General features: G+C 47.7%; 1 protein-coding gene across 4 annotated transcripts in view; it reads right to left on the bottom strand.

The window, feature by feature from the left end:
• The window catches only part of LOC139226469 (elastin-like), a 435,956-nt gene that overhangs the window by 106,990 nt on the left and 316,864 nt on the right, over window positions 1–12,102 (bottom strand). For all 4 annotated transcript variants that reach the window (XM_070857261.1, XM_070857262.1, XM_070857263.1 and 1 more), the window contains exon 39: window positions 504–524. In XM_070857261.1, the coding sequence (XP_070713362.1) occupies window positions 504–524 (21 nt within the window). The remainder of the gene's footprint in view (window positions 1–503; window positions 525–12,102) is intronic.

The following is a 12,102-nucleotide window of genomic DNA, read 5'->3' as shown; positions in this document are numbered from 1 at the left end:
TATAATTTGCTTTTCTATTATTTCTGCCAAAGTGGATAACCTCATTTTCCCACATTATACTCCATCTACCAAATTTTTGCCCACTCACTTAGCCTGTCTATATCCCTTTGCAGATTGTTTGTGTCCTCCTCACAATTTGTTTCCCCACCCATCTTTGTATCATCAGCAAACTTGGCTACATTACACTTGGTCCCTTCATCCAAGTCATTAATATAGATTGTAAAAAGCTGAGGCCCCAGCTCCGATCCCTGCCGCACCCCACTAGTCACTGTTTGCCAAGTTAAAATGACCCATTTATCCTGACTCTCTGTTTTCTGTTAGTCAGCCAATCCTCTATCCATGCTATGTATCTTACCTTGGCACTCAGGAGGCAATACACCATTTGGGACTCATTTATAATTATGAATGAGACATTGTGGGACAGTGATAATGAAATTATAATATCTGATCAATGCTGGTTTAGTTTGTTATCTAGTATTAAACTAAAAAAACAATTACTGTACCTGCTACAGCTCCTGGAACACCTGCAATAGCAACACAAGAAGTGGAGAGATCAATATACCTAGATGGTCCATTTAATTAACATACAGCACTGAGAGGGTCAAATATTTATTTAACTAAAGCTGAAAAGATATCTCAGATAAATAGTAAAAATAAGTTTCTCCTCTTACATTAAAATTGTATTCAATATTTTGTTCCTGGGTAATTTGACCACTCTTGGTAGTTACATTTTCATACAAGTTTCATAAGAACATAAGAAATAGGAGCAGGAGTAGGCCATTTGGCCCCTCAAGCCTGCTTCACCATTCAATAAGATCATGGCTGATCTGATTTTGGCCTCAACTCCACTTTCCTGCCAGTTCCCCATAACCCTTGACTCCCCGATCATTCAAAAATCTATCTATCTCTACCTTAAATGTATTCAATGACCCAACCTCAACAGCTCTCTGGGGTAGAGAATTCTAAAGATTCAGGATCCTCAGAGAAGAAATTCCTCCTCATCGCCATTTTAAATTGGCGATCCCTTATTCTGAAACTATACCCCCTAGTTCTAGATTCCCCCATGAGGGGAAACATCCTCTCTCTGCATTTACCTCATCCAGCTCCCTCAGAATCTTATGTTTCAATAAGATCACCTCTCATTCGTCTAAACTCCAATGAGTACAGGTCCGATCTGCTCAACCTTTCTTCATAAGACAACCCCTTCATCTCAGAAATCAACCTAGTGAACCTTCTCTGAACTGCTACTTTCAGTGCACATCAATTCTGTACAGGGCATGTCGATACTCCAAAAAGTTAAGTAGGTACTCCAGTAGAAAATGCATCAGGGTGGAATAGATACTGGTACTCTAACACTGTGGTTTTCAAATTGGAGTATTTGGCTTTTGGGGAGGTCTATGAGGGTTTTCCTGGGGCTCCACAAGGTTACGTGAAATCTGGATTAATGTCCTTTCGCCTTAATGTTTTTGGATCATCATTCTGTACGGATAACACTAAAATCTGAAGGTAACCAGGAGGAGCTAAGCAGACTACGAAAATGCAAATGTCTATTTATCATGTAATAAGCACTGGAGGCCATCACAAGTAGATTTTTGGTAGCAAGAGTAAAGGTATTCATTAAAGCAGGCACATGATAATTATGTACATGATGAGGGTCAGTAAACCTAGACATAGGCTCTGTTAGGAAAGAGTTCCTAATAAATAAGTTAGGCAGTATGATGATCATTACCTGCAGTACAGGTTTACCTGTATTGATATCAGCAGCCTTCGTACATACTCTGCTTTGCCACCTTTGCAAACAAGGTTCAGCTGACACTTGTATGTAAAGCATCCGGAGCACTGATTTACTTTAAGCAGGACTCGGTGGGGCCGAAATTCAGGGTCTTAGAAAGACCAGTTACTGTCCGTTTTCAGCGGCCATGTGTCGGAATCCTGTGGCTGCCACTTTGTGATCAAATGGCCGCCCTGACCCAAATTCAGGTTGGGGATTTTTCGGCCTGGACCCGATTCCACCGCTATGCTGATCAGTGCCGCAAGCGCATCATTAGAACGTGCACCGCCACTCTCCCTCACCTGTAAAATAAACCGCCCGAAATTCACCCCCAAAAAATCGATCCCCCGCCGCATGGTGCCTCCGCCAACTTTTTCTGTTGGTGTACCTTATCCACAGTGAGTGCGGCCCGGCAGCACAATGGCCCTTCAAGGGGAGGGTCCATTGCCACGGCCACCATATATTTATTTTTGCCGGCCGACTTCCCAATCGGCTGGCAAGATAGCCCACACCAACGGGCAGGCCGGCACCCCCTCTTGGGTGCCAGGCCGCTGGCCCAGCCAAAACTCTCCCTGGTAGCCCAAGCCAAAAAATGATAGATTCTCTCCCCTTTAACGGAGGAGAGAGAGCGTGGTGACGCACACATGCTGTGACGTCACCAGCACTCCACTTCTGATTGACAGCGGTGGACTCCCGGTCCCGACCGAAATTCAGCCCCTCAGCCTACCTTCCTGTCGATCTCCCACTCCTACTATGACCAACTTCCGGTGAGACTTTGAAAAAATTTCAAAGCCCTGAAAATCGATCATTCAGCTGCTTCACGGATCCCAGCAGTAAAAACAGGTAGGAAACTCATAGTTGCACCAGCTTTCTGGCATACATGAATTTTAACCCCACTGTTTCCATCTGCCAGTATAAAACCATCAAAGCCACTACCACTGTTCCAGAGAATGTCGTAAAGATGTCTTACTTACCAGCTGAGAGATGCAAGAAGCCCTACTCTCTGGAAATCGCTCTGTAAACTACTCTTACTTGCTACTTCTCTTCCCGTCTTTAAAAGCCTTCTAAAAATCTCTCTCTTCAATCACACTGTCATTTCTCAACTCTTCTACTGCTACTTCTTGTCTATTTCTCCTGCGTGAAATGCCTTGGCATGCTTTCCGTTTCTGCTGTTACTGTTCTTGCAACACAGAGAGATGTCAACAAAAATTACAGAATAGAGAGAATACTACTACTTGTCAGGATTTATAAACACAGGAAAGGAAATCTTTGCAGCAATGGATAGCTTCTTTGCTCAGAAAATCTGGACTCGGACAAGTATGTTAACATGTGCAAGGGGCATTGGGCCGGTCAGGTAGGATGAAGGGTGCTGTAGTGCTCTGCAAACTGTGTGGATGCACTATCATAGTAGGAAGCTCTCTGGGTGCCAAGGGAGGAAGGGATCTTTGCATGGTGTTGTCACTAGTGGTGAAGATGGTCAGCACAGTCAAAGACAAAGGGCTGGATTTTGGGCTTTTGCGGTTTTGGGGCATTAATTGTGGCAGGCTGTTAAAGATAGCGCCTGAAAATAGTTGGCGCCCTTGACTGCAAGTTTCAGCAAAAATTTAAGTTGGAGGAGCGTCGGCGTTAACTCCGGTGTTACACAACGGACTTTGTGCGCCTGAGCCGAAACATGCGGCGGTAAAGAAGTTTCATTGTTGTTTAGTGCCCTGCAACAACATAACTTTGTATATTGTATGGTTTTATTTTGGTGGGGGAAGTTTTTGTGACTTTGTTGCAGCAAAATATATGAATCATCATTTGCCATTGGTGTCTTGTGCATCATTCCAACATTCACCGGAGATGTGCCTTTATGGGGGCACAATGTGTGTCCAGTATTAGCTCCATCCCTCAGTTTCCTCCATTTAGCAGGAGAGCCGGTCCATTATGAGCTGGCGACGTGCGACTCTTGGTCCGGCAGCATCTCCACGCTGCCTCCCCCGTGGATGGTGTGGCTATTCAATGGGGGCCTCGCCAGGCTCCTCTTTGTCATCCTCCTCCTCCTGAGATGGGCATGCGATCACCACTGGCAATGCCCGGCCCCTCATGATGCCCAAGTTGTGCACCTGTTGAAGGAAGTATTGAAAGCTGCCTCCAGAGTGGTCCAGGCATCAGTCTGCCTGTAGGAGATGACATATCTCGGTCAGCACTTCCCTTTGGAAGCACAGCCTTCTCACACACTGCTCCTCAGAGAGCTGGAGGTATGAGCGTTGGTACCAGTAAACCCGTGGAGGGGGTGAGGCCTCCTCCCAGGATGTCTTCAGCCTCTCCTCATCCATGGGCCGATATGGCCAAGAGCCCTTCTTCTAGCTTGACGCTGCCTGGCAATAGCATCGAGCATGATACGCTGGCGAACGAGTAATGCCCCCATTAAATTTTCTCACTGAAGTTGTAAGGGCATTGCAATGGCAGATAAAAATGAAGTTTGCAAGTCGGAGTTTCACGCAGCGTTATGAGCGCAACTGTTGTAGTCAATATGACCTGCGATGTAGGATCCTCGTCCCTCCATTTAAAAATGCTTCCAATACCGCCTGCTGCACCCTGGGACTGCCTGTTTTTTTCAGGCGTTTCCTGGGGCAGGCGTTAAATGAGGCGTAAGGGCTGAATGTTCCATCCGGGGCGCTAGTGCAGTGATGCACGATGACTGACGTCACGATCTTAGTCAAAATGGACGGCAGGGCGGTAGATTTTTGCGCTGCGCTATCCAGCAGCTGAATCTACCGGCCAGGTGGTAAATCCTGGATGCCCAGCAGGCCCAAAAGCAGCATTTAATGCCCCGCCGTGGGCTAACCGAGGCGCAAATGAGCCGAAAATCCAGCCAAATACTTGCAAGTACGTTACATTACCTAGCTTGAAAAAATAAAGGAGCTATAGTGACAAGTAATCAGTATCAGAGATTGAGCAGGTATTGTGCTGCATTGAGTGCTTGACCTGCGTCTCTACTGGCAGACTCTGTGACTGAGCACTAGTGACCTGCTTTTGTAGCTGCACTCTAATCTTTTTTGGCAAAACATGGTGAATTTTTTTGAGCAACTGAATATTTTGAATCTTTCAATGCAAGGCTTCAATACCACCAGAAAAAATGCATTCGGAACTAAAAGAATATTCTCCAGATGTACAACTGTTTAGTTTACTCTGTGAAGGCAACTGTCACTTCATATATGTGTTTCTTGCAATGAAAACTTAATTTTATACTGTCATAGTAATACAGCAATGGAAGAATAGATTGAATCAAGAGACCATTCATGTCCCGATTCGAACAGCCCGTTAGAAAGGCTACTGCTTGAACTTGCTTGTGATGGAGCATGAAGTCTTTTGTTCAAAGATGCTATTCAACCATTTGATTTCTGGTGTTCCTTGCTGTTGGAAGTCTTACAGCCCTTTGATACTACCTACCTCTGCTTAGGAATGCATAAAATCAAAACATTGCGCTCAGCTTTTCAACACCTTACCATCAACTTCTCAATGATTGTAGCACACATTGATGTGTTGTGCAGAGCAAAGCAAGCACACACTTCCCACTGGCACAATATGCTGAAGTGCCAAAGGAACGACAGATTGAAATATTTTTTAGTACACTTGTGAAGCACAATTTGCAAATATAATAAAAACTTTTCATGCAACATTAGCACTGTCAACCCTTGGGTTGCTGGTACTGTCTTTCATATAGGATACAAGATCTTTGGAAATGTGTCAATACGTGCAAGTGGTCCCAGAGAGGTAAATTTGAAAACTACTGCACCACTATCTCACATAACTTCTCTATGGGGGAGAAATTGGCTCACCCCCAAAAACGGGCGTGGGATTCGTGGTACGCAATTAATCAGCGCCCATTTATTGTCTTGCAGGCTGCACGGTAAATTGGTAGTGTCTACTCTTTTACATGATTATCTGAACGCATCAGCAAGGGGCCCGATATCATGAGTGGCTAGTGCTACCTCAAGGCAGCCTGCACCTCTAAATGGAAGGTGCACTGTGGCTACTAGAAGTGCAATCTGGGTTGTGATACTTTGAGAAATGGCTGAACATGTGAGAGAGCGAGCACTAAGGTTTTCAGACAATGAACTGGATGTCTTGGCGGAAAAGGAGAGACATCCTGTATCTGTGGGGGATGGGTGGGGGGGGGGGCAGAAGGCCCTCCAGACATATGTTCAGAAGGGAGTGGGAACAAGTAGCGGACAAGGAGGTCAATGCCAGGAGTGTTGCTCCAAGAACATGGACGCAGTGCAGGAAGAAGTTTAATAATCTGACACGAATTGTCAAGGTGAGTGAGTTCATCTTCAAATGGCATATACACTACTAACCTCATCCACTGTTCAATTCTCTACACCCTTATCTACCAGCAATCCCCATCAATTAGTACTCAAACCTTCAATTCATATACTGTACCTCACCCTCATACACTGTTGCAAGCCTCGCACCCACAACTCAATTTGCAAACACTAGCATCTATTCAACTAGGAAAGCCACATTACCCAAACATATTGCACAACAGTTACTGACGCACTTCTCTCTTTCTTGCAGGAGAAGGTGGCGCATAACAGCAGTGGGAATGAACTGGAACAGGACAAGCGCGCCTGTATGTTTTAACCCCCATGGTGTTGTCAGTGCTGGTCATCATGGGAAGGGGCATCACTGAGGCTATGGCCGCTAGCGGGATGATGAGGGTATCTACATGCTTAATCCCCTTTCTCCCAACCCATTTCACCCTCAAAACTGTACATAGTACTCCAGGAGTAAAAACAGAAAATGCTGGAAATACTCAGCAGGTCAGACAGCATCTGTGGAGAGAGAAACAGAGTTAACGTTTCAGGTCGATTACCCTTCATCAGAATTGGAAAAAGTTAGAGAGGTAACAGATTTTTAAGCAAGTGTCGGGGGCCAGGATAATGGGGAGGGGAGGAAAGAATGAAAGGGAAGGTCTGTGATAGGATGTAAGGAAGGAAGGCAGAAGAGATAAAGGGGGAAAAATTCCGTTGCGTCCCTTTTGGGGGCGGTAATATCTGGGAGGCCGCACATTCTGGCCCAAGTGTGGAAGTCCCGCCCAGCTTGCTAAATTTGGGTTACTGCCCCCGAAAGCAAATGGAGCGCAAAATAACGTGCTTCACTTCCGTTCTGGGGCGGTAGTGGGGGGGGACGCATCAGGGGCAGGGCACAGCACTACACACTGGACCATGTAGGAGGGGCTCTTCCCTTAATTAAAGGGAAGGGCCCAAGCTGCAAACTCTGTCATGTATGCAACCTTCATACAACTGTAACCTTTATGTAACTGTAACCTTCATGCAACCACACTGTACACTGTATATATGTCCTGGAAATGCACACTTTGACCACAGGGGGTGAACTTGTGGGAGACACTCCTCACCTTTGCACTCAGGTATTTAAAGGGAGGTCCCACACGCAGGGTCATCACTTCTTGGTCCTGGGAATAAAGAAAGGTCACGCAGTGACTGTGTCTGCAGTACATGCCTCGTGTGATTCAGTAGCAAGGTGCAGGGACACCACATTTGGCGACGAGAAACGGGAATCACCGAACCACGAGGATGGCCACCGGTAGCACAGAGAAACGTTACTGTGTGGGTGAGGACTGAGACGACTTCGTTGAGAGACTCCAGCAGAGTTTCATCACGAAGGACTGGCTGGGAGCGGCAGCGGCTGACAAGCGGAGGGCGCATCTACTGACCAGCTGCAGACTAAAGACGTATGTGCTGATGAAAGACCTGCTCGCACCCGAGAAGCCGGCGGACAAGTCCTTCGAAGAGCTCAGCCAGCTGATCAGTGAGCATCTCAAACCGGCGAGTAGCGTACACATGGCCCGGCACCGGTTCTACACACACCGGCGTCGGGAGGGACAAAACATCTCGGACTTCGTTGCGGACCTGCGGCGCTTGGCCAGTCTCTAAGTTCACAGATGCCTGCAGGGGGGAGATGTTAAGGGATTTCTTCATTGAGGGCATTAGTCATGCTGGAATTTTCAGGAAGCTCATAGAGACCAAGGACTTGACTTTAGAAACGGCGGCGTTGATAGCTCAGACCTTCATGGCAGGGGAAGAGGAGACCAAGCTAATTTACGCGCGCAGCTCTGGTTCCAATGTGGCGATGAACCAGGGAGTTAACATTGTGAACGCGGCTCAGGACTCAGCAGGCAGGCAAGGGCATTTTGAAACTGGCCAGGCAACAACAGACGCTAGGGTGGGCCCGCAACAGGGACAATGGAAAAGGGGATCGGCAATTCACGCCATCTCGAGGAACAATGCATCCCGTGATGGGACCATTGACATCCACCATCAGAGCGCTTAGAAACAACCAAAGGGACAATCAGAGAGGAATGCCTGGTAACAGTCCTTTTGTTAACAACAACCTCAGCTCATGCTGGAGGTGTGGGGGTAGACATACTACAAAAAGCTGCAGGTTCCAGCAATTTATCTGTAGAAATTGCAACATCAGTGGACACTTGGCCAGAATGTGCAGGAAGACTGTAGCGAGGCTAATCTATGAGACAGAGGAACCAGACGAGGGGTCTGCAATGCAGTATGATGCTTGGGGCAAAGCCATGGATGCTGAAGTTCAGCGGGTTCATGTGGCTGATGTCCACAACTCATATACCAAAACGTCACCCATGATGATGAAAGTTTTATTGAATGGCATCCTGGTGTGCATGGAGCTGGACACAGGAGCCAGCCAGTCCCTTATGAGCGCCCAACAATTTGAGAGACTATGGCCACACAGAGCTAGCAGGCCAAAACTGGAACGCATTGACGAGCAGCTACGGACGTACATCAAAGAGATCATCCCAGTGCTAGGCAGTGCAAACTTGGTGGTAACACATAATGGGTCAGAGAACCAGCTGCCACTCTGGATTGTCCCGGGAAACGGCCCCGCACTTTTGGAGAGGAGCTGGCTAGCCGAGATGAACTGGAAATGGAGGGATGTGCACGCCATTTCATCTGTGGAGCGAAGCTCATGCTCACAGGTCCTACAGAAATTCAGGGCACTGTTTCAACCCAGTGTTGGGACTTTCAAGGGACCAAAGTAGTGATACGCATCACCCCGGACGCCAGACCAGTGCACCACAAAGCCAGAGCGGTGCCGTATGTGATGCGCGAGAAAATTGAAAGTGAATTGGACAGGCTGCTCAGAGAGGACAGTTGAATTCAGTGACTGGGCAAGCCCCATCATTGCTGTTCTCAAAGTGGATGGCTCGGTCAGGATTTGTGGCGACTACAAGGCCACCATCAACCGAGTGACACTGCAGGACCAATAACCTCTTCCGAGAGCGGAGGACCTTTTTGCCATGTTGGCAGGTGGCAAGCTGTTCACCAAGTTTGACCTCACTTCAGCCTACATGACTCAGGAACTGGCTGAAGAATCCAAGCTTCTGATCACCATCACGACGCACAAGGAGCTATTTATCTACAACAGGTGTCCATTTGGCATTCGTTCGGTGGCCGCTATCTTTCAGAGGAACATGGAAAGCTTGCTTAAATCCATTCCTGGAACGATCGTATTCCAAGACGACATCCTAATAATGGGTCGAGACACCGAGGAACACCTCCAAAACCTGGGGGAGGTGCTACGCCGACTGGACCGGGTAGGCTTGCGGTTGAAAAAGCCCAAGTATGTGTTTTTGGCTCCAGAGGTCGAGTTCTTGGGCAGGAGAGTTGCCGCAGATGGGATCCGGCCCACCGAAGCTAAAACGGAGGCAATCCGCCGGGCGCCCAGGCCCGGCAACACATTGGAGTTGCGATCATTCCTGGGACTTTAGAACTATTTTGGGAACTTTCTGCCGAACTTAAGCACATTGTTGGAGCCGTTACACGTGCTCTTGTGTAAAGGTTGTGAATGGTTTTGGGAGGACGGTCAAGAACGGGCTTTCAATAGAATTCGGAACCTGCTTTGTTCTAACAAGCTGTTGACCTTGTACGACCCCTGTAAAAAAATGGTTTTGACATGTGATGCATCATCCTATGGGGTTGGGTGCGTGTTGCAGCAGAGTAATGATGATGGCCGACTCCAACTGGTGGCTTATGCCTCCAGGTCGCTCTCCCAGGCAGAGCGTGGATACGGCATGCTCGAAAAGGAAGCACTCGCTTGTGTTTACGATGTGAAAAAGATGCACCAGTACCTTTTCGGTAGGCGGTTCGAGCTAGTAATGGACCACAAGCCGTTAACATCCCTGTTGTCCGACAGCAAGGCTGTCAATGCCAATGCGTCAGCTCGCATACAGCGATGGGCTCTCACACTGGCTGCGTATGACTACACCATACGGCACCGACCAGGCACCGAGAATTGCGCTGATGGTTTCAGCAGGCTCCCACTGGCCACCACTGAGGGGGCGTCGGAGCAAAGCGCTGAGATTGTCATGGCCGTTGAGGCTTTTAACACCGAAGACTCCCCTATCATAGACCGCCAGATCAAAATCTGGACCAACAGAGACCCCCTCCTGTCCATGATAAAGAAATGTGTTCTGACTGGGGATTGGGCGCCCGCACACGGGGCATGCCCCGAGGAGGTCAGACCGTTTCACAGACGGATGGATGAGCTCTCCAGCCAAGCCGACTGCCTGCTATGGGGCAGCCGGGTAGTCATGCCCCAGAAAGGAAGGGAAGCATTCATCAGGGAACTCCACAGCGAGCACCCTGGCATCGTGCTTATGAAGGCCATTGCCCGGTCACATGTATGGTGGCCGGGAATTGACTCAGACCTGGAACACTGGGTTCGCAGGTGCACGACGTGTGCCCAGCTGGGCAATGCCCCCAGGGAGATCACCCTCAGTCCGTGGCCCTGGCCCACCAGGCCATGGTCACGCGTTCACGTAGACTACGCGGGCCCGTTCATGGGAAAAATGTTCCTGATCGTTGTCAATGCATACTCGAAATGGATCAAGTGCATCATAATAAACTCGTGCACGACATCCATCACAGTGGAGAGTCTGCGCACGGTTTTCGCGACCCACGGCTTGCCGGACATTCTGGTCAGCGACAATGGCCCGTGCTTCACCAGCCTTGAATTCCAGGAGTTTATGTTGGGTAATGGCATCAAACACGTCCGGACAGCGCCGTTCAAGCCGGCTTCCAATGGCCAGGCGGAACGTGCGGTCCAAGTCATAAAACAGGGCATGCCCCTAAAACACCGAAACACAGCACAATAAATTAAAAAAACACTCACATATTTAAAATTAATTGAAATTAAATGTAATTGAATACAGCGGGGCACTACAGGTTTCTGCCGTGGCTAAACTCCCGCAGAATTTAGTGGAAGTCGTTGGCGGTGCCGCGCCCGGGCAAAAAGTCGTTTGCGCCACGGGAGGTGCAAACAACCCAAGTTTCTAAGCCTAAGAGACAAAAGAGATGATGGTGCCAGGAAAAATGAGATGGTAATGGGGCAAGTTAAGTCTAGATGAGGTGTAAATGGAAATGGCAAAATCATCAACAGCTGCCATGGGGAAAATAATAGGGCCAGAGTTTATGGTCTGAAATTGTTGAACTCGATGTTGAGTCCAGAAGGCTGTAATGTGCCTAAATGAAAGATGAGGTGCTGTTCCTCGAGCTTACATTGAGCTTCGTTGAACCAGTCCGTAAGCGTGACCCCGAGCTCCCGGTTGCCTGTCATTTTAATTCTCCGCTCCACTCCCACTCATATATCTCCTTCCTCGGCCTCTTGCACTGTTCCAAAGCCCTATATAATTGCAGCAAAACTTCCATACTCCAACCCTCTTGCAATAAAGGTTAAAATACCACTTGCTTTCCTAGTTGCTTGCTGTACCTGCATGTTAACTTTCCGTGACTTGTGTAAAAGGACCCCCAAATTCATCTGAGTACCAACATTTACTATTCTGCTTTTCTATTCTTTGCACCAAAGTGGATAATTTCAAATTTCCCCACATTATATTCCATTCATTTAACCTGTCTATATCCCTTTGTAACCTCTTTGTGTCCGCCTGACAGCTTACTTTTCCAACTGCATTGTCAGCAAAGTTGGATACATAACACTTGGTACCCTCATAAAAGTTATTAATATAGATTGTAAATAGCTGAGGCCCACGTACTGATCCCCACTAGTTACTACCTGCCAACCCAAAAAAGACTGGTTTGTTTAGATTCTCTGTTTTTTGTCCATTAACCAATCCTCAATCCATGCTAATATATCAGAGAATCATAGAATAGTACAGCACAGAAGGAGGCCATTTGGCCCAGTGATTCTGCGCTGGCTCTTTCGAAAAGCAATCCAATTAGCCCCACTTCCCCGCTCCTTTCCCATATCCCTGCAATTTTTTCTCCTTCAAGTATTTA

The sequence above is a fragment of the Pristiophorus japonicus genome, chromosome 16, assembly GCF_044704955.1.
Source record: "Pristiophorus japonicus isolate sPriJap1 chromosome 16, sPriJap1.hap1, whole genome shotgun sequence".
NCBI lineage: Eukaryota > Metazoa > Chordata > Chondrichthyes > Pristiophoridae > Pristiophorus > Pristiophorus japonicus.
The sequence above is the reverse complement of the archived record's forward strand: the minus strand, read 5'-3'. Positions and strand labels throughout refer to the sequence as shown.